Source organism: Dendrobates tinctorius, unplaced genomic scaffold (genome assembly GCF_039654945.1).
Source record: "Dendrobates tinctorius isolate UK_male_01 unplaced genomic scaffold, ASM3965494v1 ptg000028l, whole genome shotgun sequence".
Classification (NCBI taxonomy): domain Eukaryota; kingdom Metazoa; phylum Chordata; class Amphibia; order Anura; family Dendrobatidae; genus Dendrobates; species Dendrobates tinctorius.
Window position 1 is genome coordinate 11,803,270 of NW_027361696.1, and position 27,304 is coordinate 11,830,573.

Sequence of the window (27,304 nt, forward strand, 5' to 3'; positions counted from 1 at the left end):
AGATAGAGAATCAAACTTCATTGTCCGAATTTACCCTGAGAAGAAATCAGTCACTGCAGGTAGTGAGACGAGTCTCCGGTGTCAGGGAAGTGGCGACCCCCCATACTACTATTTCTGGACACGAGAAGATGGGAGACCTCTTTCTGCAATCACCCAGCTGCGGGAAAGAGGTAAAATAAAGCCAGAAACTGACATGTCTGGTATGTCACCTATGTTTGATGTCTCCTGATATCGGCTTGGACAGAGTCTCCTCATGTGATGTCTTCTTATTTCTTATGTCAAACCGGGCAGTCATTTCGTGTGATGCCTCCTGAAATCAGGCCAGGCACAGTCTCCTCATGTGATGTCTTCTTTTATTGAGCAAGGCAGAGTCTCCTCGTGTGAGATCTCCTGATATCAGGCCAGGCAGAGTCTCCTCGTGTGATGTCTCCTGATATTGGCCCTCACAGAGTCTCCTCATGTGGGGCAATACAGAGAATTAGTGCACTCCCTCTATAACAACAGATGTGTGTCTGACTGCACACCAGTCCTCACCTGTCTTGTTCTCTGTCTCTCAGGTGAGATCCTGCACTTCCCTAACTTGCAGCCGTCAGATTCTGGCGTCTACATCTGTACCTGCCGTAACTACAAGTACGTGAACACCAGCCGAGCCGAGATCATCGTCGACGGTGAGAGAAACCGCCTGTCTTCTGCCCTCTATATTCCTTGCTGCCTTCTGCCATCTATATTCCTTTCTGCCCTCTGCCCACTATATACCCTGCTGCCCTACGCCCACTATATACCCTGCTGCCCTACACCCATTATATACACTGCTGCCCACTATATACCCTGCTTCTCTCTGCCATCGATGTTTTGCTGCTTCCCTCTGCCCACTATTTAATCTGCTGCCCTCTGCTCACTATATACCCTGCTTGTTCTCTGCCCACTATATACCCTGCTGCCATCTATATTTGGTGCTGTCCTCTGCCCACTATATACACTGCTGCCCACTATATTGCCTGCTGCCCTTTTCCACTATATTCCCTGCAGCCTTTTGCGCACTATATTCCCTGCTGCCCTTGGCCCACTATATTCCCTGCTACCCTCTACCCATTATATTCTCTGATACCCTCTGCCCAATGTATTCCCTGCAGCCCTCTGCCCACTATATACCTTGCTGCCCTCTGCCCACTATATACCCTACAGCCATCTGCCCACTATATACCCTACTGCCCTCTGTATATCCTGCTGCCCTTTGCCCACTATTTACCCTGCTGCCCTCTGCCCACTATATTCCCTGCAGCCCTCTATGTTCCCTGCTGACCTCTGCCCACTATATGCGCTATGCCCACTATATTCCCTGCTGCCCTCTATATTCCCTGCTGCCCTCTATCCACTATATACTCTGCTGCCCTCTGCCCACTATATTCCCTGCTTCCCTCTGTATTCCCTGCTGCCATCTGCCCACTATATTCATTTCTGCCCACTATATACTCTCCTGTCCTCTGCTCGCTATATACCCTGCTGCCCTCTGCCCACTGTATACCCTGCTGCCCTCTGCTAACTTTATTCCCTACTGCCCTCAGCCCACTATATACCCTGCTGCCCTCTTCCCACTATATACCCTGTTGCTGTCTGCGATCCAATGTTGATGACTGCCCATAACGCTGCCTTTCTTTGGTTTATGCCTCCACTCCCGGGATGCTCCGCACCCTGCAGCGCTGAGGTTTGTGCCTTGCTGGTGCCTTTCTATCTCCCCTGTAACCCCGGTGGTCGGGGCTGTGTTTTTTGTGTGATCCTTCCGCTCCTCTGGTGTTTTCTCCTATGCAGCATAGATACCGTACATTACTGTCTCGTGCTGCCCGCTGGTCCTTCTGGTGTCTGGCAGCTCGTTACACTGCGGCTCATTACATTGCGGCTCATTACAGGGCAGCTTATTACAAGGCGGCCCCTTACTTGCCGGCACCTTACTCGGTTTCTTGTTACACTGCGGCTCATTAACACTGCGGCTCGTTGCACTGTGGCTCATTACACGACGGCTTCTTACTTGGTGGCTCCGTACGCGGCGGCTCGTTACGCTTCGGCTCCTTACACGACGGATCTTTACATTGCGGCTCTTTAATAGGCGGCTCCTTACACGGTGGCTCGTTACACTTCGGCTCATTACACGGCGGTTCGTTACATGGCGGCTCGTTATACGGCGGCTCGGTAACATTGCGGCTCGTTGCACTGCAGCTCGTTACACGGCGGCTTGTTACACTGCGGCTCGCTAACACTGCGGCTTGTTGCACTGTGCCTCACTACACAACATCTCTTTACTTGGCGGCTCATTAGACTGTAGGTCGTTACACTGCGGCTCGTTACACGTCAGCTCGTTACTCGGCGGCTCCTTACACTAGGCCTCGTTATGCGGCGGCTCTTTACATTGCTGCTCTTTGCTAAGCAGTTCCTTACATTATGGTTCGTTACTCGGCAGGTCGTTACACTGTGACTCATTACATGGCGGCTCCTTACAGTGCGGCTCGTTACAAGGTGGCTCTTTACTTGGCAGTTTGTTACGTGGCGGCTCTTTACGCGGCGACTTTTTACATTGCAGCTCTTTACAAGGCAACTCCTTACACGGCGGCTCATTACACTTTGGCTCGTTACACTGCGGATCCTTACACTGCGGCTCGTTACACTGCAGCTCGTTTCACGGCAGTTCCTTACACGTCGGCTCCTTACACAGCAGCTCTTTACATTGCGGCTCTTTACTTTGTGGCACCTTACATGGCGGCTCCTTACACGGCAGCTCCTTACACTGTGGCTCATTAGATGGCGTCTCGTTACACTGCGTCTCCTTAAACAGCAGCGCCTTACACTACAGCTCGTTACACTGTGGCTCGTTACACTGCGACTCTTTACACTGCGTCTCATTACACTGCGGCTCCTTACATGGCGGCTGCTTATACGGCGGCTCCTTACACGGTAGCTCCTTACACTGCAGCTCGTTAGATGGCGGTGGCTCATTACACGGCATCTCCTTAGGCCTCTTTCACACTTCAGTTTTTTGCATCAGTTCAAATCCGCCAAAAAGGCAGACAAGCGGATCCGTTCTGAACTGATGGCACAGGATCCGTTTTCAGACGGATCCTGAAAATGAGGAAATTTAAAGGAAACGCTGGCCGAGAGAGAGAGAGAGAGAGATCCTTAAAAAAAAACGGATGCAACGGACAGCAATCCGTCACAATCCGCCATTAATGAAAGTAAATGGAGAAAAAAAACGGATCCTCAAAAGAAAATTGAGGATCCGTTTTTTTCAAAACCTGGCGGATTGTGACTGATTGTAAAAAACTGAAGTGTGAAAGAGGCCTTACACTGCGGTTCGTTACACTGCGGCGCGTTACACTATGGATCCTTACACTATGACTCCTTACATGGCGACTCCTTACATTGCGGCTCCTTACACTGCGGCTTGTTAGATGGTGGCTCATTACACGGCATCTCTTTACACTGCGGCTCCTTACACAGCAGCTCCTAACACTGCGACTCCTTACATGGCGGCTCCTTACACTGTGGCTTGTTAGATGACGTCTCCTTACACTTCGTCTCCTTACACTGCGTCCTTACACTGTGGCTCCTTACACAGCAGCTCCTTACATTGCAGTTCGTTACACTGCAGCTTGTTACACTGCGACTCCCTACACGGCTGCTTTGACACCGCTGCTCGTTACACGATGGCTCCTTCACTGTGTCTCTTTACACGGCGGCATTTTACACTGTGGCACTTTGCACTGCGGTTGTTACTCAGCGGCTCGTTACACGGCGACTTTTTACATGGCAGCTCTTTACAAGGCAGCTCCTTACATTTCTGCTCGTTACACAGCGGCTCGTTACCCGGCGGCTCGTTTCAATGCAACTTGTTACATGGCGGCTCCTTACATTGCAGCTCATTACACGACTGGCCCTGCGGATCCGCAGCAGTTTCTGCTGTGTTGTACAGTATCATTATAATCAATGCTAAACAAAAAACGCTGTGCACATGCTGCGGATTTACCATTGTAGAGGTGTGAAACCGCAGGGCTAAACCGCTGGCTAATCCGCAGATAAACCGCAGGTCTTTTGACCTGCAGATTTACCTGCGGAATTTCCCAAATCTGCGTGGAAAAATCCGCAGACCATTCCGCAGCGTGTGCACATAGCCTTACACTGCGGCTCCTTACACTGCATCTCCTTACACTGCAGCTCGTTACACGGCGTCTCCTTACACTGTGGCTCATTACACTGCAGCTCGTTACACGGCGTCTTGTTACACGGCGGCCCGTTACATAGAGGCTCCTTACACGGCGTCTCGTTACACTGTGGCTCGTTACACTGTGGCTCGTTTTACTGCGGCTCCTTACACAGCGGCTCCTTACACTGCGATTCGTTACACTGCGGCTCGTTACACTGCGTCTCCTTATACTGCATCTAATTACACTGCGTCTCTTACACAGCGTCTCCTTACACTGCGTCTCCTTACACTGCGTCTCCTTACACGGCTTCTCCTTACACGGCTTCTCCTTACACGGCTTCTCCTTAAACGGCGTCTCCTTACACGGCGGCTCGTTGCATGGCGTCTCCTTACACTGCATCTCCTTATACTGCGTCTCCTTACACTGCGTCTCCTTACACTGCGTCTCCTTACACGGCGTCTCCTTACACTGCATCTCCTTATACTGCGGCTCCTTACACGGCGGCTCTCTGGGTTGTGCTGGCAGTGAATGATTGTGTCAGGTAGGTGACGTTGCTGATGTTGGTGTCTTTCAGCCGCTGCCGTCCGGCCGATTACCGTGACTGTGGAGGAGCAGAGGGTCCAGAGCGTCCGGCAGGGCTCAGATGTCACCTTCATATGTACAGCAAAGAGCACGGTGAGCAGAGGAGCTAATTGTGTCTTGCTCTGTAAAGCAGTGTATGCAGAGGCCCTGATAGAGCACAGACGACCACAGGGAAACCTTTCGTCTGCTTTACCCTGCAGCTCCTCTTACTTGCCTTTCTGTCTACTCAGTGCTGCTTGCTTCATCCCTCAGTCTCCAGCTTACACCTTGGTGTGGACCAGTCAGAACAACGGGAAGTTGCCGGAGAGAGCGATGGACTTCAATGGTATCCTGACCATCCGCAATGTGCAGCCGGGAGACGCTGGCGTTTACCTCTGCACCGGGTCCAACATGTTTGACATGGACGAGGGCAATGCCACTCTTCATGTACAAGGTTAGTGAGCGTCACCATTAGAGCCCCTCCATCCGCTTCATGGTGCTAAGGACCCCCGACCTCCTTGCTTGCTCTCCCTGTATGTGCCAGAAAAAGCTGGTGCTGCTGAGCTCCACTTTTAGGCTTTGTGCTCTGTCTGTCATAGCAACTTCCTCTTCAGATTTCATCCTCTGCCGCATGCATGCTGGAAAGAAACCCTCCTCCGCTCCTCCAGTCATCCCTTTAGACTCCACACTAAGGTGATTGGATGCTTATGCTGCTTGGGCCCGAGTTATACCATTAAGGAAGGCAACGTCCCTTCCGCCACGCATTACCGCTCCGCGTCCTCTGTTCAGCACTTCCCTTCCCCTGTGCTGTACCACTCTGCGTCCTCTCCCCATCCCCGCACTCCCCCCCCATGCTTTACCACTCCACGTCCTCTGCCCCGCACCATCCTCCCCCCATGCTTTACCTCTCTGCATCGTCTACCCCTCACCATCCCTTCCACTGTGCTTTACCTTTCCGTGTCCTGTGCCCCCACACCATCCTCTCCCCACCCCGTGTTTTACATCTCTGCATCCTCTGTCCCTTACCGTCCTTTTCTCCATGCTTTATCTCTCTGCGCACTTTGCCCCACGACCCTTCTCCCCATGCTTTACCTCTCCGCATCCTCTGTCCCCGCACCATCCTCTCCCCCGTGCTTTACCTTTCCCCGTCCTTTATCCTGACACCATCGTCTCCCTCCGTGATTTACCTCTCCGCATCCTCTGTCCCCGCACCATCCTCTGTCCCCGCACCATCCTCTCCCCCGCACCATTTTCTCCACCTGTGCTTTACCTGTCTGCGTCCTCTCCCCCCGTGTCCCCTGTCCCCTCACCGTCCCTTCCCCCTGTGCTTTACCTCTCCGCATCCTCTGTCCCCACACCATCCTCTCCCCCGTGCTTTACCTTTCCCCGTCCTTTATCCTGACACCATCGTCTCCCTCCGTGATTTACCTCTCCGCATCCTCTGTCCCCGCACCATCCTCTCCCCCGCACCATTTTCTCCACCTGTGCTTTACCTGTCTGCGTCCTCTCCCCCCGTGTCCCCTGTCCCCTCACCGTCCCTTCCCCCCTGTGCTTTACCTCACCGTGTCCTCTGTCTCCGCACCATCCTCTCCCCCCTTACTTTACCTCTCCGTGTCCTCTGTCCCCTTACCGTCCCTTCTCCCTGTGTTTTACCTCTCCATGTCCTCTGTCCCTTCACCGTCCCTTTCCCCCATGCTTTACCTCTCCGCATCCTTTATCCCCACACCAACCTCTCCCCACGTGCTTTACCTCTCCATGGCCTCTGTCCTCGCATCATTATAACTTCTTGTCTTGTATAATTTTTTTTCGTTATAAAATGCTTATTTTTCTAAAATGGATATTTAATAATGTTACTGCTTAGCACTAGCATTGCCTGTGTTGGGCCAGTGCTGGGGGTGAGATAGGAGGGCCATCCTAAGGCTGTGTGCACACGCTGCGGATTTTGCTGCGGTTCCGCAGCGGTTTTGGCCGCTGCGGACCCGCAGCAGTTTCTGCTGCAGTGTACAGTACCATGATTCCCTATGGGAATCAAAAACCGCAATGCAGACGGTGCGGAATTTCCACGCGGATTATCTGCGGTTTTCAATCCGCAGAAAGAATTGACATGTCAATTCTTTCTGCGGATTCTGCTGCGGTTTGCCATCTCCTCCATTGAGGAGATGAAAAACCGCAGAGCAATCCGCAGGTAAAACCGCAGGTCTTTTGACCTGCGGTTTCACCTGCGGATTTTACAAAATCTGCGCGGATGAATCCGCACCTAATCCGCAGCGTGTGCACACAGCCTTACCAAACTGGCTCTTTGCAAGACCCTACACAGCGTCTTTAAAACACAGGAATTGCACTGATAATGCCACTTCTGCATCAGTGCAGTTTCGAAAGGAAAAAAGGAGCTTTGGTGACACCATATTCATGTGACCAAAGATCCGTAATTGGCCCAAGGTAACTTCTTTTTTCACTGTGACCCAGAGACACCTAAAGGTTGTCCGTTCCTGTGCTGGATACTGACCCCCTGTCTCTGAACTCTGCCCTTCCTCAACACCTGCTCTATATAGAGTTCTGTTACCGTATTATATGTAATAGCAACATCATGAAAGATATTTTTTCTATATTCATCACCTTCCAGATACTTTCCTTATCTCATCCTCCAGTCACATCCAGAGCTGAAATTAGAAGTCTGACAGATTCCTGCCTTAGGCCTCTTTCACACTTTAGTTTTTTGCATCAGTTATAATCCGCCAAAAAGGCGGACAAGCGGATCCGTTCTAAACTGATGTGAACGGATGGACGGATCCTGAAAATGAAGAAATTTAAAGGAATCGCTGGAGAGAGAGAGAGAGAGAGAGAGAGATATTCGGGTTAAATCAGTGTTTGCAGGATCCGCCAGAGAAAAAAACGTTACAAGCTCCGTTTTGACATTTTTCAGGATGGTGACGGACAGCAACTTTTGGCGGATCCTCACAAAAAACGGATGCAACGGACAGCAATCCGTCACAATCCGCCATTAATGCAAGTCAATGGGAAAAAAACGGATCCTCAAAAAAAAATTGAGGATCCGTTTTTTTTCAAAACCTGGCGGATTAAGACTGATTGTAAAAAACGGAAGTGTGAAAGAGGCTTTAGACTGGAGAATACATGTAACCTGATAGTGAGAGGGGAGTAACATGCTGTCAGACTCCTCAGTCCTCCCTCCAAACCTCTCTGTCCTTCTCATCTAGACTTCTCAGTTCTCCTCCTCCAGACTTTTGTCCTCCCCTTCATTCAGGCTTCTCTGTCCTCCTCATCCAGACTTCTCTGTCCTCCTCCTTCAGACTTCTCTGTCCTTCTCCTCCTTCAGACTCTTCTGTCCTTCTTCTCCTCTAGACTCCACTGCCCTTCTCCTCTAGTCTCCTCTGTCCTCCTCCTCTAGGCTTCTCTGGCCTCCTCTTCAGATGTCTCTGCCCTCCTCCTTCAGACTTCTCTGTCTTCCTCCTTCAGATTCTTCTGTCCTCCTTCTTCAGACTCCTCAGTCCTTCTCCTCCTCCAGATTCCTCGGTCCTTCTTCCTTCTCCTCCTCCAGACTCCTCGGTCCTTCTCCTCCTCCAGACTCCTCGGTCCTTTTCCTCCTCCAGACTCGTCTGTCCTTTTCCTCCTCCAGACTCGTCTGTCCTTCTCCTCCTCCAGACTCGTCTGTCCTTTTCCTCCTGCGGACTCGTTTGTCCTTTTCCTCCTGCAGATTCCTATGTCCTTTTCCTCCTGCAGACTCGTCTGTTCTTCTCCTCCTCCAGACTCCTCTGTCCTTTTCCTCCTGCAGACTCCTCTGTCCTCCTCATTCACACTCGTCTGTCCTTCTCCTCCTCCAGACTCCTCTGCCTTTCTCCTCTTCCAGGCTTCTCTGTCCTTCTCCTCCAGATTCCTCTGCACTTCTCCTCCTCCAGACTCCTCTGTCCTTCTCCAGACAACTCTGTCCTTCTTCTCCAGACTTCTGTGTCCGTCTCCTGGACCCTCGGTCCTCCCCCTCAGGACTCTCAGGTTCCCTTTAATGTAATATGGGCAGCCACCAGAAAACATCATGGAACCTAGAATGTGAAAAGGAAAGTCTCTGAAGGGTCATCCTCACTTCCAATAGAAACCTGCCAGAGGCGTGAGACTGAGCCATTCAGCAGCTGCTTCTGCTGTACGTGCCGCTATTGTGCTATGGATCCTCTTGGTTACCCTTGTCCTCCCCTTTATCTCTGAGCACATTGAGGGGTGTGTAAAGATGATAAGCGGCACCCAGGCATCATGGCCCTATCCTGTGGGTTATCTCTTGTGGCCTTGTAACATCTGGTTCAGTGTAGTCATAGTGCTGCTGCTCATTTTGCAGCTTTGGTGGTGATCTGGTCATTCCTGGCATCGTGCGTTCCTCCTCTGAATTGTCCAGTGAGGGATGAGTGCAGGGTGTAGTGTGGTCCACACTATGGTGTCCCATAATGCCCACCTGCCCAAGGCATGCTGATTAGCACAGGTGGAGGTTGGTGAAGAGGATGGAAAATATCAGGGTGGAGAGCTGGCTGACGGAACCCCTTCTCTTCTGGATGGAGGGGTTTTGGTGAGGTTCTCCTTTCCTGGATGTAGGGGTTTTGGTGGGGCTCTCCTTCTCTCTTGGAAGTAGGGGTTTTGGTGAGGGTCTCCTCTCTTGGATGGAGGGGTATTGATGGGGATCTCCTCTGCTGGGTGGAGGGATTTTGATGGGGGACTCCTTGTCAGGTCTCTTCTTCTCTCTTGGAAGAAAGGATTTGGTGGGGGGTCTTAATCTCTCCTCTGTGGAGCGCTTTTAGTGGGGGTCTGTTTCTCTTCTGGATGGAGGGGTTTTGGTGGGGTACTCCTCTCCTGGATGGATGGGTTTTGTTTGGGGTCTCCTTCTCTCCTGGATGGAGGGGTTTTGGTGGAGGTCTCCTTCTCTTTTGGGTGATGGGGTTTGGTGGGGGGCACTAAACTATTGGATGGAGGGATTTTGGTCGGGTCTCCTCTCCTGGGTGGAAGGGTTTTGGTGGGGGTCTCCTTCTTTCTTGTATGGAGGGGAAATGGTGGGGGTCTCCTTTTCTCCTGGATGGAGTAATTTTAGTGGGGGTCACCTTCTCTCCTGGATGGAGAGGTTAGGTTGGGAGTCTCCTTCTCTCGTGGATGGAGACGTTTTGTCTCCTGGATGGAGAGGGGTTTTGGTGGGGGTCTGCTTCTCTCCTGGATGGATGGATTATGGTGGGGCTTTCCTTGGTGAAGGGGTTTTGGTGGGGGTGACCTTCTCTACTGGATGGATGGGGTTTTGGTTAGTCTCTCCTTCTATCCTGGGTGGAGGGGTTTTGTTGGGGTTCTTCTCATCTGGATGGAGAGGTTTTAGTGGGGGTCTTCTTCATTCCTGGATGGAGGGGTTTTGGTGGGGTCTCCTCTCCTGGATGGAGGGATTTTGTTGGTGGTCCCCCCTTCTGAATGGAGGGGTTTTGGTGATGGTCTGCTTCTCTCCTGGATAGAGGGGTTATGGTAGGGCTCTTCTTGATGAATGGGTTTTGGTGGGGATGTCCTTCTCTCCTGGATGGATATGTTTTGCTGGGGCTCTTCTTCTCTACTGGGTGGAGGGGTTTGATGGGGGCTCCTTCTCTCCTGGATGGAGAGGGGTTTTGGTCAGGGTCTTGCTCTCTCTGAATCACAGTATCCAAGAATAAATCGGTACGAGATTAAGTAAGAAAAATTCACAGCTATCTCATATACCACTGCTAAAATTGTCAAATTTTTATTACAAAAATATATACTTATTAAACTAAAATTAGTACTGCATTATACACAAAAGAGTGAACCCCATAGGGAGGTGCCTGTCCCTATACTGGCCTGTGTATCCCTACCTAGCAGTGGAGGTTGGAGCCCTAGGACCTGCGTATTGGCCCCCCCACTCCTCGACGGCTCTCCCTGCTATCCCTATAGGGCCCTATAGTGGCAGGGGTGTTGTAAAGTGTTAAATAGGTAGGTGAGAAAGAGGAGAGATGTGTTCAGATAAAATATTCTTGGCTTGTCTTCTCAGACACTTCTCTTTGTTATAATATTTTATCTGGACCTAGATGATCTGTACTGTTCTCTAGGGAAGAGGTATCTTCTTATCATTCCCTATATCTTAGGTGGTCTGATGTAACTGTTATTCCAATGCTAATTGCATGTTCCAAAAAAGTGCCCCCCTGGGACCAATGAAATTGGAGACAACTAATCCGATAATATAAAGTTCTAAAATATACCAAGAATTATTAGATGTCATCTGTTCAATACAAATCTCTCACAGACAAATATTATATACACAGGTCACTGATATATACAAAAACCTGGATTCTTCTGGCCTATGAAAATTGCTCAAACCCACATAAGTACACCAATGCAAATCAAACCAAATCAAACACATATGTACACAACAATACAGATCATAGAGATGTATATATGTATAGATTGCACACAGTCATGGGATTAACGATATGCGAGGGTTAAAATAGCCCAATCATCCATGGACCATATAGTCAGAAAAAAACAAACAAAACTCCAGTGCAAACTGACGCTTTTCCCCTCTTCCGAGGTTCATCAGGAGTGTGATGGCAAAACGGAGAACTTAGCTTAAATATGTGATCTTCAAGATGCAGTTTGATAGTCAGGGACAATCCCCTCTAGCGGTATGATGCGTGGAGTTTGTAACCGCTATATGCCATTATTAGAGCACGGGAGGGCACCAGCTGATGTAGTGTGCGTGTCAGGTGATTACATACCAGGTTACTGCTTCCGGTTTCGGAGTGTCACTCATGAAGACTATTAACGGCGCTGTAAACATATCTTAGGCGGAAGTACGTACCCTGATCAAACATGCGATATCCGGATGCTGGGAGCTTCACTACGCATGACCGGAATTGCTATGCGCTCCTCCACCATGTCGCCCATAAGTGCTTAGGACCGGAAAACATGTCCAGCAATGCCTAAAACCAGCCCATATGAGGGCTCAATTTGCAGACTGTGCATGTCCATTAAATCCAAGCCTCGCACAGCCCGCATAGCCGAGAACCGGCACACAAATCAGGCAGCCTGACCGCATTATATATATACTCCGCAGTGGCCCGGGAATAGTCAGCTCTGATATTCCAGGAACAGCTATCATATTTTATGCATTTTACAAATTATAATCCCCAAGATATCGATAACAATATACTATAGTGTTAATATATGCTAATCAATATCTTATTGTTGATAGTATACACAAATAAATAAAGTGCCAATATATTCAACTTTAGATAGCTCATGAACATATGGTGGGTTCAACCACAATTATCACAATAGTAGTATTCTTTGGCACAGCTGAAGGGATATTATATTGGCAATGTTCTTTATTCACAGAAAATCAATATACCCATTTATATGAGATAATAGATTAGTCTCAGAGAGATAATAGATTAGTCTCAGAGGCGTAACAGCAAAGGTCACTTAATGCACTCCATAATATCAAGATATCTCATCCACCGTATTAGGGGGAGAGAAAAAATATATTATTTTTGCTCCTCAAATAGGAACAGATAAAGCCATGAAGGCCCATTTGGGCTGATAAACATGGGGTGGCAACAGATGTCCTCAGATCCACTGAAATGGAAAAACAATGAGACCCAATAGGCCAAGATGTATGTATCAGGCAGCATGTTTATAGAAAGCAGTTAAATTGCGTTTGTTCATTCAAACCCATTGGAGAGACGGTCTCCAACCTGTGAATCCATCTCAATTCTTTTTGTAGGATTCTCTTATTCCAGTCACCACGACATGTTGATGGTAAAACAACCTCAATGACACAGAATGAAAAAGAATCCAAATCCCCCCATGTACATCTCTGACATGTCTGGAGATTGGGGTATCTCTGGCATGACGAATGTCACCCAGATGGTCACCAATCCGTCTCCTTAGTTCCCTCTTAGTTTTACCTACATAATTTAATGGGCAGGAACATTTAAAGAGGTGAATCACCCCACTTGTTTTGCAATTGGCAAAATGTCTATTCTGATAAACTCTGCCTGTAGATGTACTGGAAAACTCTTTTCCAACCTCAATGTACCTACAAAAGGAGCAGCCCCCTTGAAAGTTCCCACAGCCCTCCTATCCAACCAAGTGCTCTTTTTTGGTATTGGAGTATAGAGGCTGTGCACTAATTGGTCCCCAATGGATCTACCTCTCCTATAGGTAATAGCAGGCATATCCGGTAAAAATTCACAGATTTCAATGTCAACTTTCAAAATTCCCCAATGTTTATTGATTGTTTTCTGTACCTCCCATGAACATTTGTCATAATTGCCAATAATGCGTACAAATGTATCATTCTCTCTTTCTTTGGGGCGTAAGAGGTCACAATTCTGCCTCTTTAAACGCACTTTGGAGAACCTTCTCTGGGTAACCTCTATCAAGAAATCTGCTTTTTATTTCTTTGGCTTGTCTGTAAAAACCAGATGGATTGGAGAAATTCCTCTTCACCCTTAAATACTTGGGTTTTGCTCTCTCCTGGATGGAGGGTTTTTATGAGGGTCTCCATTTCTCCTGGACAGAGAAGTTTTAGTGGGGGGTCACTTTCTCTCCTGGATGAAAGGGTTTTGGTGGGGGCCACCTTCTCTCCTGGCTGGAGGAGTTTTGGTGAGGGTCTCCTGGATGGAGAGGGGTTTTGGTGGGGGTCTGCTTCTCTCCTGGATAGAGGGGTTATGGTAGGGCTCTTCTTGATGAATGTGTTTTGGTGGGGAAGTCCTTCTCTCCTGGATGGATATGTTTTGCTGGGGCTCTTTTTCTCTCTTGGATGGAGAGGGGTTTTGGTGGGGGTCTTGCTCTCTCCTGGATGGAGGGGTTTTTGTGAGGGCCTCCATTTCTCCTGGACAGAGAAGTTTTAGTGGGGGTCACCTTCTTTCCTGGAAGAAAGGGTTTTGGTGGGAGTCACCTTCTCTCCTGGCTGGAGGAGTTTTGGTGAGGCTCTCCTGGATGGAGAGGGGTTTTGGTGGGGGTCTGCTTCTCTCCTGGATAGAGGGGTTATGGTAGGGCTCTTCTTGATGAATGGGTTTTGGTGGGGATGTCCTTCTCTCCTGGATGGATATGTTTTGCTGGGACTCTTCTTCTCTCCTGGATGGAGGGGTTTGATGGGGGCTCCTTCTCTCCTGGATGGAGGGATTTTGGTGGGGTCTCCTCTCCTGGGTGGAGGTTTTTTTTTGATGAGGGTCTGCTTCTCTCTTGGATGGAGGAGTTTTGGTGGGGATTTCATTCTTTACTGGGTGGAGGGGTTTTGGTGGGAGTCTCCCCTCCTGGGTGGAGCAGTTTTGGAGGGGCTCTACTTCTCTCCTGAATAGAGGGGTTTGGTGGGGGGTCTCCTCTCCTGGGTGGAGGTTTTTTTTGGGGGGGTCTGCTTCTCTCCTGGATAGAGTGGTTTTGGTGGGGGTCTCCTTCTTTCCTTGATGGATGGATTTTGGTAGGGGTCGACTTCTCTCCTTGGTGGAGGGATATTAATGGGGGTCTGTTTGTGAAGAGGTTTTGGTGGGGTCTCCTGTCCTGGGTGGAGGAGTTTTGGTGAGAATCTGCTTCTCTCCTGGATGAAGGGGTTTTGGTGAGTGTTCCCTTCTTTCCTGAGTGGAGGTGTTTTGGTGTGGGTCTCATCTCTCCTGGATAGAGGAATTTTAGTGAGTCACCTTCTCTACTGGATGGAGAGGTTTTGGGGGTGGTCTCCTTCTCTCCAGGCTGGAGGAGTTTGGTGGGGGTCTCCTGGATGGAGAGGGGTTTTGATGGGTGTCTGCTTCTCTCCTGGATAGAGGGGTTATGGTAGGGTTCTCCTTGATGAAGGGGTTTTGTTGGGCTTGTCTTTCTCTCCTTGATGGATATGTTTTGCTGGGGCTCTCATTCTCTCCTTTGTGGAGGGGTTTTCGTGGGGGTGTCCTCTCCTTGATGGAGGGGTTTTGTTGGGGGGCTGCTTATCTCCTGAGTGGAACGGTTTTGATGGGAGACTCCTCTTCTGGATGGAGAGATTTTGGGGTCTCCTCCTGGGTGAAAGGGTTTTGGTGAGGGTCTGCTTCTTTCCTGTATGTAGGTTTTTTTGTGAAGGTCTCTTTCTCTCCTGGGTTGAGGGTTTTTTGGAACGGTCTCCTTCTCTCCTGGATGGAGGTGTTTTGGTGGGGGTCGCCTTCTCCCCTGGGTGGTGGGGTTTTGATTGTGTTCTTCTCTCCTGGATGGAGAGGTTTTGGTAGGGGTCAACTTTTCTCCTTGGAGGAGGGATATTAATGGGGGTCTGTTTCTCTCCTTTTCTAGATGGTGCTGTTTTGGTGGGGTCTCCTTTCCTGGATGGAGGGAATTTGGTAGGGGTCTATTTCTCTCCTGGATAGAAGGGTTTTGGTGGGATTCTCCTTCTCTCCTGGATGGAGGAATTTTAGTGAGTCACCTTCTCTACTGGATGGAGAGGTTTTGGGGGTGGTCTCCTACTCTCCAGGCTGGAGGAGTTTGGTGGGGGTCTCCTGGATGGAGAGGGGTTTTGATGGGTGTCTGCTTCTCTCCTGGATAGAGGGGTTATGGTAGGGTTCTCCTTGATGAAGGGGTTTTGTTGGGCTTGTCTTTCTCTCCTTGATGGATATGTTTTGCTGGGGCTCTCATTCTCTCCTTTGTGGAGGGGTTTTCGTGGGGGTCTCCTCTCCTTGATGGAGGGGTTTTGTTGGGGGGCTCCTTATCTCCTGAGTGGAACGGTTTTGATGGGAGACTCCTCTTCTGGATGGAGAGATTTTGGGGTCTCCTCCTGGGTGAAAGGGTTTTGGTGAGGGTCTGCTTCTTTCCTGTATGTAGGTTTTTTTGTGAAGGTCTCTTTCTCTCCTGGGTTGAGGGTTTTTTGGAACGGTCTCCTTCTCTCCTGGATGGAGGTGTTTTGGTGGGGGTCGCCTTCTCCCCTGGGTGGTGGGGTTTTGATTGTGTTCTTCTCTCCTGGATGGAGAGGTTTTGGTAGGGGTCAACTTTTCTCCTTGGAGGAGGGATATTAATGGGGGTCTGTTTCTCTCCTTTTCTAGATGGTGCTGTTTTGGTGGGGTCTCTTTTCCTGGATGGAGAGAATTTGGTAGGGGTCTATTTCTCTCCTGGATAGAAGGGTTTTGGTGGGATTCTCCTTCTCTCCTGGATGGAGGGGTTTTGGTGGGGTCTCCTTCTCTCCTGTATGGTGGGGTTTTGGTGGGAGGTCTCCTCTCCTGGATAGAGGGGTTTTCTTGGGGGTCTCCTCTACTGAGTGGAGGGGTTTAGTGGGGGGTCTCCTTCTCTCTTGGAAGGATGTGTTTTGGTAGGCTTCTCCTTCTCTCCTGGGTGGAAGGGTTTTGGTGGGACTCCCCTGCTCTCCTGGATGGAGGGGTTTTGGTGGGGTTCTCCTGGATGGAGAGGGGCTTTGGTGGGGATCTGTTTCTCTCCCGGATGGAGGGATTATGGTGGTGCTTTCCTTGGTGAATGGGTTTTGGTGTGCATTTCCTTCTCTCCTGGGTGGAGGGGTTTTCGTCGGGGTCTCCTTTTCTCTTGAATGGAGGAGTTTTGTTGGGGTACTCCTCTCCTGGATGGAAGGGTTTTCATGGGAATCTCCTTTTCTCCTGTGTGGAGACGTTTTGGTGGGGGGTCTACTCTTCTGGTTGGAGGGGTTTTGGTGGGGGTCTCCTGTGTGGTGTGTTTTTGGTGGGGGTCTCCTCTGAATGGAGGCATTTTGGTAGGGGTCGACTTGATGAAGGAGTATTAATGGGGTCTCTTCTCCTGAATGGAGGGGTTTTGGTGGATCTCCTCTCCTGGATGAAGGGATTTTATTGGGGTCTCCTTCTCTCCTTGGTGGAGGGGTTTTCATGGGACTCCCTTCTCTCCTGGATGGAGAGGCTTTGGTGGGGATCTCCTCTCCTGGATGGAGGATTTTGTTAGGGGTCTCTTTCTCTCTTGGGTGGAGGGATTTTGGTGAGACTCCTCTTCTCTCCTGGATGGTTTTGGTTGTTTTGGTTGTGATCTCCTTTTCTCTTGTGTGGAGGGGATTTTGGTGGGGTGGTCTCCTTCTTTCCTGGATGGAGAGGTTTTGGTGGGGACCTCCTTCTCTCCTGGATTGATGGGTTTTGTTGGGGGGCCTCCTTCTCTCCTGTGTTGAGGCATTGTTGTGGGGGTCTCCTCTCCTGGATGGAGGGGTTTGGTAAGCGTCAACTTCTCTCTTTTGTGGAGGGGTATTTATTGGGGTCTGTTTCTCTCCTGGATGGAGGAGTTTTGGTGGGGTCTCTTTCTCTCCTGGATAGAAGGGTTTTTATTGGGGTCTCCTTTTCTCCTGGATGGAGGAATTTTAGTGGGAGTCACCATCTCTCCTGGACGGAAGGGATTTGTGGGGTTCTCCTTTCCTCCTGGGTGGAGGGGTTTTGGTGGGACCCCCTTCTCTCCTGTATGGATAGGTTTTGGTGGGGATCTCCTCTCCAGGATGGAGGGGTTTTGGTGGGCTTCTCCTGGATGGAGAGGGGTTTTGGTGGGGGTCTGCTTCTCTACTGGATGGAGGGGTTATGATGTAGCTCTCCTTGGTGAAGGGTATGACGCTAGTCACAACCCAGGGATAGGCGGTGAGTCAGCGAAGTCAGTCATTCTGGGGTCAATACCAAAAGAGCACGTAGTAAACCAAGGGAAAATATGAAGTCGTAAGTCAGGTCACATGCCAGGGTCAGAATACCAGAGAAATAGCGGATAAGCAAAGGGGCAATAGCAAGCAGGTAGTCAGAACATGGTCCAAAGGTCAACAGCAGAATATCAGAAGCAAAGGGGCAATAACAAACGGGTAGTCAGAACACGGTCCAAAGGTCAGCAGCAGCAAATCAGAACTTACAGTACAGGGAACAGGCAAACACACACCAGGGAGCACAAGCTTGGAACAAGCTTTTGACTGGCAGTGATCAGGGCCAGACAGCTCGCCTAAATAGCATGGCAATTACCAAGAACAGGGAGCACCTGTGGAAATCTCTGCACCTTCCAGTCTCAGATAGTACAATCGAGCTGTCAATCAAAGCACTGACAGCTCAGCACTACCCAGCACAGGATTGGATGACAGAGCTGTCCATCATTGAGTCCCAGACATTCTGAGCAGAGGAATCGTGACAAAGGGGTTTCTCTCCTGGATACAAGGGTTTTGGTGGGATTATCTTTGTCTTTTGGGTGGAGCAGTTTTGGTGGGGCTCTCCTGGATGGAGGGGTTTTTGTGGGGCTCTCCATCTCCTGGGTGGAGTCGTTTTTGTGGGGCCTCCTTCTCTCCTGGGGGGAGGGTTTTTGATGGGGGTCTTTTTCTCTCCTGGAAGGAGGGTTTTTCATAGGGCAAGAATTGTGGAGGAACTATGATGGTCTTTGGAGGGATATATATAATTTCCAGACTGTGGCGAACCCCAAGTAAACCCTCACTAGAAGACCATAAAATTTAACTTTTATTTCTTTTCATTAAAATAAAGTTTATTCAAAGGGTATAAAACATTTTGTCTGTAATCTATTTCAAAATTCTGCAGTTATTTTATGCAATATTCCTGCTAATTTATATTTATAAAGTGTATAGCGCCCGGGATGCTAATACATATTGAAAGAATAGGACTAAAAAGATTTTCACCAGCGTCCCTCCAACATTTTTCATCGCGCTAGCGGCATTATCAGGCAGTGGTGGAGATCTCCTTTTCTTTTGTGTGGTGGGGGTTCTCCTTCTGTTCTAGATGGAGGGGTTTTGGTATGGGTCTCCTTTTCTCCTAGATGGAGGAATTTTAGTGGGGGTCACATTCTCTCCTGGATGGAAGGGTGTTGGTGGGAGGGTCATATCTCCTGGATGGAAGGGTGTCGGTTAGGGATAACTTCTCTCTTGGATGGGGGGGTTTGTTGGGGGTCTCCTTCTCTCCTGAGTGGAGGGGTTTTCGTGGGGCTGTCCTGGATGGAGAACGGTTTGAGGGGTTTTGGTGGGCTTCTCCTCTCCTGGATGGAGGGGTTTTGGTGGGGGTCTCCTCTCCTAGGTGGTGGGATTTGGTGGGAGGGTCTCCATCTCTCCAGGATGGAATGGTGTTGGTGGGGGGGTCACCTCCTGGATGGAAGGGTGTCGGTTAGGGATAACCTCTCTCTTGGATGGGGGGTTTTGTTGGGGGTCTCCTTCTCTCCTGAGTGGAGGGGTTTTCGTGGGGCTGTCCTGGATGGAGAACGGTTTTGGTGGGGTCTGCTTTTCTCATGGATGGAGGGGTTATGGTGGGGCTCTCCTTGGTGAAGGGGTTTTGGTGGGGTGTCCTTCTCTCCTGGTTTGAGGGGTTTTGGTGGGGCTCTCCTCTCCTGGATGTAAGGGTTTTGGTGGGGGTCTCCTCTCCTGGGTGGTGGGATTTGGTGGGAGGGTCTCCATCTCTCCAGGATGGAGGTGTTTTGGTGGGGATCTAATTCTCTCATGGGTGGTGGGGTTTGGTGGGGGGTCGCATTCTCTCCTGGATGAAGGGGTTGTGGTGGGGGGTCTCCTTTTCTCCTGGATGTATATCTCCAATCCCAGGCCGGAAATATATATTTTAACCTCCGGTCCATCACGACCAGGATCCCCCAATATCACCAGAATGGTATGCCGCCACCACTTCCTCATTAGATATAATCCCGGTCCATTATCAAGCTTATATCCGGTCAGAAACCAACTCCAGGTAGCGAATAAGTAGTAACCGGACTCACGGACGTGGGAAATCAGGATTCAAGGCAAAAAAGCAGCCCAAAATTAATTGATATTTTAATTGACGAAAGGTGCGCTAGACAATACAAATATTTCAAAAGTAATATACAGATTTTACAGCCAGAAATACATATAAATGTAGGGTGCAGGAATGGGATTACAGTTAGCTGTAGGTATCAAGTTATCGGTCCTTGAAGAATGTGGATCCAGGGAAGCACTCAAATCCACAGGTACTTTCTTAGTTTCTGGTCCGTCTCGATGCGTGACGTGACACGGATACTGTGGCAAAACAATAATACTGGCTAAAGGTGTGTAGCTAGTTTTTAACCCCTTGCTCGCCCCCTCCCATATTTGCCACCGACCCTCTGGGCCAAACTGAAATCTCCTCCGCTGACCTCTTAGCTGAAATAATTCCCAATATTTTGGATCGGTCATAACTACCTAGTGGGAGGTCCAAACGGGACGACTGAAGTCTCAACGGGATCGTTTGGGCTTGACCGATATGGAGAATCCAAACTTGGGTCGGCTAAGTGGTGGTTCAGGAGAGCCAGTCTTGATAGGTCAGTGTCTGGGACAGCTAGAGAACAAGGAGACACAAGTGTTTGTTTGTGATGGGCTCCCAGGATTCTGGTGGTATATTGGACCTTGAGATGCACAGTACTCCCATAATTCATCTCTATGTGTCGGTGCCTCTCTGTCTTAAGTTTCCAGTGTTCGCTGCACAAAAAAACCAGCAGGGGGTCCCAGCACTTTTCTTCCTCGTATTAATTAAAACAGAGCTTCTAATTCTCTTGCCATATGTCAAGTTTCCTGTTCTCTTGACAATTCGTGTGTTTATCTCATGGGTGGGGGCCAGAGGGAGAACTCTGGATAATATATTGGGCCTGAAATTAATAAATCAAGATGGCGTCTCCCTCGTCCCTCACAGAGGGGTTTTCTTGGGGGGGGTCTCCTCTCATGGATGGAAGGGTTTTGGTGGGAGTCGCCTTCTCTCCTTGGTGGAGGAGTTTTGGTGGGGCTCTCCTTCTTTCCTGGATGGATGGGTTTTAGTGGGAGTCTCCTTCTCTCCTGGGTGGTTGGATTTGGTGTAGGGGTATCCTTCTTTCCTGGATGGAGGGGTTTTGCTGGGGGGTCATCTTCTCTCCTGGATGGAAGGGTATTGGTAGGGGTCTCCGACTCCTGGATGGAGGGGTTTTGGTGGAGCTCTCCTGGATGGAGAGATTTTCTTTCTCTACTGGGTGGATTGGTTTTGGTGGGGGTCTCTTTCTCTCCTGAGTGGAAAAGTTTTGGTGGGAGTGTCTTTCCCTCCTGGATGGAGGAGTTTTGGCGGGGTCTCCTTCTCTTCTGGATGGAGGTGTTTTGGTGGGGGTCTCCTCTCCTGGATGGAAGAGTTTTGATGGGGATCTCCTTCTTTCCTGGATGCAGGGGTTTTGGTGGGGGTCTCCTGGATGGAGGGGTTTTGGTGGGAATCTGCTTCTCTCCTGGATGGAGGGGATTTGGTGGGGCTCTCCTTTCCTGCATGGAGGGGTTTTGGTTGGGGTCTCCTTCTCTCCTGGATGGAGGGGTTTTGATGGGGTTCTCTTTCTCTACTGGGTGGACTGGTTTTGGTGGGTGGCTCCTTCTCTCTTGGGTGGATTAGTTTTGGTGGGGGTCTCTCTGGGTGCAGGAGTTTTGGTGTGGTTCTCTCCAAGATGGAGGGGTTTTGGTATGGGTCTCCTTCTTTCCTGGATGGAGGGGTTTTAGTGGGACTCTCCTTCTCTCTTGGATGGAGGGGTTTTGGTGGGGATTTCATTCTTTCCTGGATGGAGTGGATTTGGTGGGTCTCTCCTTTCCTGGATGGAGGGGTTTTAGTGGGGGTCTCCTCTCATGGATGGAGGAGTTTTAATGGGGTTCTCTTTCTGTACTGGGTGGAGGAATTTTGGTGTGGGTCTCCTCACCTAGATGGAGGGGATTTGGTAGGGGTCGCCTTCTCTCCTTGGCGGAGGAATTCTGGTGGGGGTCTCCTTTTATCCTGGATGGTCTTTGGAGGGATATATATAATTTCCAGACTGTGGCGAACCCCAAGTAAACCCTCACTAGAAGACCAAAAAATTTAACTTTTATTTCTTTTCATTAAAATAAAGTTTATTCAAAGGGTATAAAACATTTTGTCTGTAATCTGTCTCAAAATTCTGCAGTTATTTTATGCAATATTCCTGCTAATTTATATTTATAAAGTGTATAGCGCCCGGGATGCTAATACATATTGAAAGAATAGGACTAAAAAGATTTTCACCAGCGTCCCTCCAACATTTTTCATCGCGCTAGCGGCATTATCAGGCAGTGGTGGAGATCTCCTTTTCTTTTGTGTGGTGGGGCCTGGTGGGGTTCTCCTTCTGTTCTGGATGGAGGGGTTTTGGTATGGGTCTCCTTTTCTCCTAGATGGAGGAATTTTAGTGGGGGTCACCTTCTCTCCTGGATGGAAGGGTGTTGGTGGGAGGGTCATATCTCCTGGATGGAAGGGTGTCGGTTAGGGATAACTTCTCTCTTGGATGGGGGGGTTTGTTGGGGGTCTCCTTCTCTCCTGAGTGGAGGGGTTTTCGTGGGGCTGTCCTGGATGGAGCACGGTGGGGGTCTGCTTCTCTCCTGGATGGAAAGGTATTGGTGAGGTTTTCTTTCCTGGATGGAGGGGTTTTGGTGGGGATTTCCTTCTGACCTGGTTGCAGGGGTTTTGGTGGGGGTATCCCGGATGGAGGGGTCTCCTCTCCTGGATGGAGGGGTTTTGTTGTGGGTCTCTTTCTTTCCTGGTTGAAGGGGTCTTGGTGCGGATCTGCTTCTCTCCTGGATGGAAGGGTTTTGATGGTGCTCTCCTTGGTGAAGGAGTTTTGGTGGGGGTGTCCTCTCCTGCGTGGAGAGATTTTGGCAATGGTCTTCTTCTATCCTGGATGGATGGGTTTTGGTGGGGTCTACTTCTCCTGGATGGAGGGGTTTTGGTGGAGGTCTCCTGGTTGGAGGGGTGTTAGTGGGGTCTCCTAGTGTCTCGTGGATGGAGGGGTTTTGGTAAGGATCTCCTTCTCTCCTTTGTGGAGGGATTTTGGTGGGTGTCTCCTTTACTGGATGCTGGTGTTTTGGTGGGGTCTGCTTCCCTTCTAGATGGAGGGATTTTAATGAGAGTTTGGGTGGGGCTTTCCTTGGTGAAGAAATTTTGGTGGTGGTCCCCTTGTCTCCTGGATGGAGGAGTTTTGGTGGTGCTCTACTTCATTCCTGGGTCTCTACCGGGTTTTGACGGGGGTCTCCTCCTTTTCTCGATGGAGGGGTTTTGGTGTGGGTCTCCATCTCTCCTGGATCAAGGGGTTTTGGTGAGGATGTCCTCTCCTGTGTGGAAGGGTTTTGGTGGGGGTCTCTTTTCCTGGGGGTCTCCTCTATTGGGTGGAGGGATTTTGGTGGGGGTCTGTTTCTCACCTATTTTGAGGGGTTTTGGTGGAGGTCCCCTTCTCTCCTTGGTGGAGGGTTTTTGGTGGGGGTTTCCTTCTCTCCTGGATGGAGGGGTTTTGGTGGTAGGTGTCTCCTTCTCTCCTGGATGGTAGGGTCTTCTCTACTGGATGGACGGGTTTTGTTGGTGCTGTCCTTCTTTCCTGAGTGGAGGGCTTTTGGTGGGGATCACCTCTCCTGTACGGAGTGGTTTTGTGGGGGTCTTCTCGCTTGGATGGAGGGGTTTTGGTGAGGATCTCCTTCTCACCTGGTTGGATTGATTTTGGTGGGGTCTCCTTCTCTCTTGGGTGGAATGGTTTTGGTGTGGTTTCCTCTCCTGGGTGAAGAGGTTTTGGTCTCATTTTCTCCTGGATGGAGGTTTTTGGTGGCAGTCTCCTTCTCTCTTGGATGGAGGAATTTTGGTAGGGGTCTGCTTCTGTCCTGGATGGAGGCGTTTTGGTTGGGTTCTCCTCTTCTGGGTGAAGGGGTTTGGGTAAGGGTCTCTTTCTCTACTGGTTTGAAGGAGTTTTGGTGGGGGTCTCCTCTTTTAGATGGAGGGGTTTTGGTAGGGGTTGCCTTCTCTACTTGGTGGAGGGGTTTTGGTGGGGGTCTGCTTCTCTCCTGGGTGTAGGAGTCTTGCTCAGGGTCTACGTCTCTCCTAGATGTAGGGTTTTAGTGGTTGTAGTCTTTTCTCCTGGATGTAGGGATTTTTGTGGTAGGGGTCTCCTATTTTCCAGGCTGAAGGGATATTGTTGGTGCTGTCCTTCTCTAGTGGGTGGAGGAGTTTTGCTGGGGTCTCATTTTCTCCTGGATGGAGGGGTTTAGGTGGGGGTTGGTTTCTCTCTGGAATGGAGGGGTTTTGGTGGGTGTCTCCTCTCCTGGATGGAGGGGTTTTAGTGTGGATTTCCTTCTCTCCTCGAAGGAGGGCTTCTGGTGGGGAGTCTCCTCTCCTGGATGGAAGGGTTTTGTGGGAATTCTCCTTCTCTCCTGGATGGAGGGGTTTTGGTGGGGGTCTCCTCTGCTGGGTGGTGGGGTTTCGGTGGGGGTCACCTTTTCTTCTGGATGGAGGGATTTTAGTGGGGGTCTCCTTTTACTGGATAGAGGGATTTTGGTGGGGGTCTCCGTTTCTCCTGGTTTGAGTAGTTTTTGTGGTGATGTCCTTCTGTCTTCAATGGAGGGGTTTTGGTAGTAGGGGTTTCCTTCTCTCCTGGATGGAGAGGTTTTGGTTGCAGGGGTCTCCTTCTCTCCTGGTAGGAGGGATTTTAGTGGTGCTGTTCTTCTTTCCAGGGTGGAGGGGTTGTGATGGGTTAGGGGTCTCCTTCTCTCCTGGATGGAGGGGTTTTGTTAGGGTTGTCCCTCTCTCCTGGGTAGAGAGATTTGGATTTGTGTCACCTTCTCGCCTGGATGGAGGAGTTTTGGTGGGAGTCTCCTCTACTGGGTGGAGGGGTTTTGGTGGAGGTCTCCTTCTCTTCTGTGTGGAAGGGTTTTTGTGGGACTCCCCTTCTTTCCTGGATGGAGGAATTTTGGTGGGAGTCTTCTCTCCTGGATGGAGAGGTTTGGTGGAGATCTCTCCTGACTGGAGGGGTTTTGGTGGGGGTCTCCTTCTCTCCTGGATGGATGCGTTTTGGTGGTAGGGGTTTCTTTCTCTCCTGGAAGGAGGAGTTTTGGTGGTAGGGGTCTCCTCTCCTGGATGGAGGGGTTTTGGTGGGGGTTGGTTTCTTACCAGAATAGAGGGGTTTTGGTGGGTGTCTCCTCTCCTGAATGGAGGGGTTTTAGTGTGGGTTTCCTTCTCTCCTGGAAGGAGGGCTTCTGGTGGGGGTCTCCTTCTCTCCTGGATGGAAGGGTTTTGTGGGAATTCTCCATCTCTCCTGGATGGAGGAGTTTTGGTGGGGTTCTCCTTTCCTGGATGGAGGGATTTTGGTGGGGGTGTGCTTCTTTCCTGGATGGAGGGATTTTGGTAGGGGTTGCCTTCTCTCCTTGGTGGAGGGGTTTTGGTGGTGGTCTGTTTCTCTCTTGGATGAGGGGTTTTGATTTGAGTCTGCTCTCTTCCATGGAAGGGTTTTGGTCTTTTCTTTCTTTCTTTTTGGTGGGGTTCTCCTTTTCTCCTGGGTGGAGGGGTTTTGGTGCGGGTCCCTTCTTTCCTGGTTGGGGCGCCTTTGGTGGGAGTCTCCTTCTTTCCTGGATATAGGGGTTTTGGTGGGGTACTCCTTTCCTGGATGGAGGGGTTTTGGTATGGGTCTACTTCTTTCATGGATGGAGGGGTTTTGGTGGTGGTCTCCTTGATGAAGGGGTTTTGGTGTGGGTGTACTTATCTCCTGGATGGAGGGGTTTTGCTGGGGCTTTCCTGGGTGGAGGGGTTTTGGTGGGGATCTCCTGGGTGGAGGGGTTTTTGTGGGGGTCTCCTATCCTGGATTGAGAGGTTTTGGTGCGGGTGTCCTTATCTCCTGGATGGAGGGGTTTTGGTGGGGGTCTCCGTTTCTCCTGGTTTGAGTAGTTTTTGTGACGATCTCCTCTCCTCGATGGAGGGGTTTTGGTAGTAGGGGTTTCCTTCTCTCCTGGATGGAGAGGTTTTGGTGTGGGTGTCTTTATCTCCTGAATGGAGGGGTTTTGGTGGGTGTCACCTTCTTTTCTAGTTGGAGAGGTTTTGGTGGGGGTCTCCTCTCCTGAGTGGAGGAGTTTTGGTGGGGGTCTCCGTTTCTCCTGGTTTGAGTAGTTTTTGTGGCAATCTCCTTCTGTCCTCGATGGAGGGGTTTTGGTAGTAGCGGTTTCCTTCTCTCCTGGATGGAGAGGTTTTGGTGGCAGGGGTCTCCTCTCCTGGTAGGAGGGATTTTAGTGGTGCTGTCCTTCTTTCCAGGGTGGAGGAGTTTTGATGGGTTAGAGGTCTCTTTCTCTCCTGGATGGAGGGGTTTTGTTGTGGCTGTCCCTGTCTCCTAGGTAGAGAGATTTTGGTCACCTTCTCTCCTGGATGGAGGAGGTTTGGTGAGGGTCTCCTCTCCTGGATGTAGGGGTTTTGGTGGAGGTCTCCCCTTCTTTGTGGAAGGGTTTTTGTGGGACTCCCCTTCTTTCCTGGATGGTGGAGTTTTGGTGGGAGTCTCCTCTCCTGGATGGAGCGTTTTTGATGGAGTTCTCTCCTGACTGGAGGGGTTTTGGTGGGGGTCTCCTCTCCTGGATGGATGCGTTTTGGTGGTAGGGGTTTCCTTCTCTCCTGGATTGAGGAGTTTTGGTGGTAGGGGTCTCCTCTTCTGTATGGAGAGGTTTTGGTGGGGGTTGGTTTTTCTCCAGAATGGAGGGGTTTCGGTGGGAGTCTACTTTCCTGGATGGAGAGGTTTTGGTGGAGTTCTCTCCTGACTGGAGGGGTTTTGGTGGGGGTCTCCTTCTCTCCTGCATGAATGCGTTTTGGTGGTATGGGGTTTCCTTCTCTCCTGGATGGAGGAGTTTTGGTGGCAGGGGTCTCCTCTCCTGGATGGAGGGGTTTTGGTGGGGGTTGGTTTTTCTACAGAATGGAGGGGTTTTGGTGGGTGTCTCCTCTCCTGGATGGAGGGGTTTTGGTGGAGGTCTCATTCTCTTCTGTGTGGAAGGGTTTTGGTGGAGGTCTCCTTCTCTTCTATGTGGAAGGGTTTTTGTGGGACTCCCCTTCTTTCCTAGATGGAGGAGTTTTGGTAGGAGACTCCTCTCCTGGATGGAGAGGTTTTGGTGAAGTTCTTCTCTCCTGACTGGAGGGGTTTTGGTGGAGGTCTCCCGGTTGCATGTAATATATGGAACTATGCAACCCTTGTGTGTACCGAAAGATTAAATAAAAGAACAAAGGGACAGATGAGATAAGTATGATATAATACTATGTGTGCAAGAACGGGATTTACTGTGTGCAGTTCAAGGATGTGCTCTGCTCTAGGGTGACGTGCTCTGCTTTGGGGTGGTGTGCTCAGCTCTGGATGTGGCCAGCTCTGCTCTGGGGCGATGTGCTTTGCTCTGGATCTTGCCAGCTCTGCTCTGTGGTGGTGTGCTCTGCTCTCGATGTGCAAAAAAATTTGCACTCTATCATGATAAAGCTTGTCAATGTGAAATATATGAAATATGAATAGCAATACTGCTTCTGAAAACTAGGAAAAAATGAGACCCTTAGCACATAATTTGGCCAATTTATGCATGCTCATCAACCATTGTCAAGGTGGTCTGACGGGTCCCTACGTGTCTGGTGTGAACACCTCTCTTTGGCCGAAGTCTGAATTCCTTGGTAAATGTGGATACCTCTTTCAGAAAATCCTGTATTTATGGGTAGGTAGGATCCTGCTGAAATTAAAACCACTTCTTGAAGGGCGGAGTGCTCAATCAGAGAGCTAACATACAAATAACAAAAGACTGATTGGCACATCTAAGCTAATGTGAATAGGTGCATACTAGGAGCAGCATCTCATGT

General features: G+C 50.0%; 1 protein-coding gene across 6 annotated transcripts in view; it reads left to right on the forward strand.

The window, feature by feature from the left end:
- The window catches only part of HSPG2 (heparan sulfate proteoglycan 2), a 296,550-nt gene that overhangs the window by 188,286 nt on the left and 80,960 nt on the right, over positions 1–27,304 (forward strand). For all 6 annotated transcript variants that reach the window (XM_073570126.1, XM_073570127.1, XM_073570128.1 and 3 more), the window contains 4 exons: positions 3–170; positions 558–668; positions 4,768–4,868; positions 5,028–5,208. In XM_073570126.1, the coding sequence (XP_073426227.1) occupies positions 3–170; positions 558–668; positions 4,768–4,868; positions 5,028–5,208 (561 nt within the window). The remainder of the gene's footprint in view (positions 1–2; positions 171–557; positions 669–4,767; positions 4,869–5,027; positions 5,209–27,304) is intronic.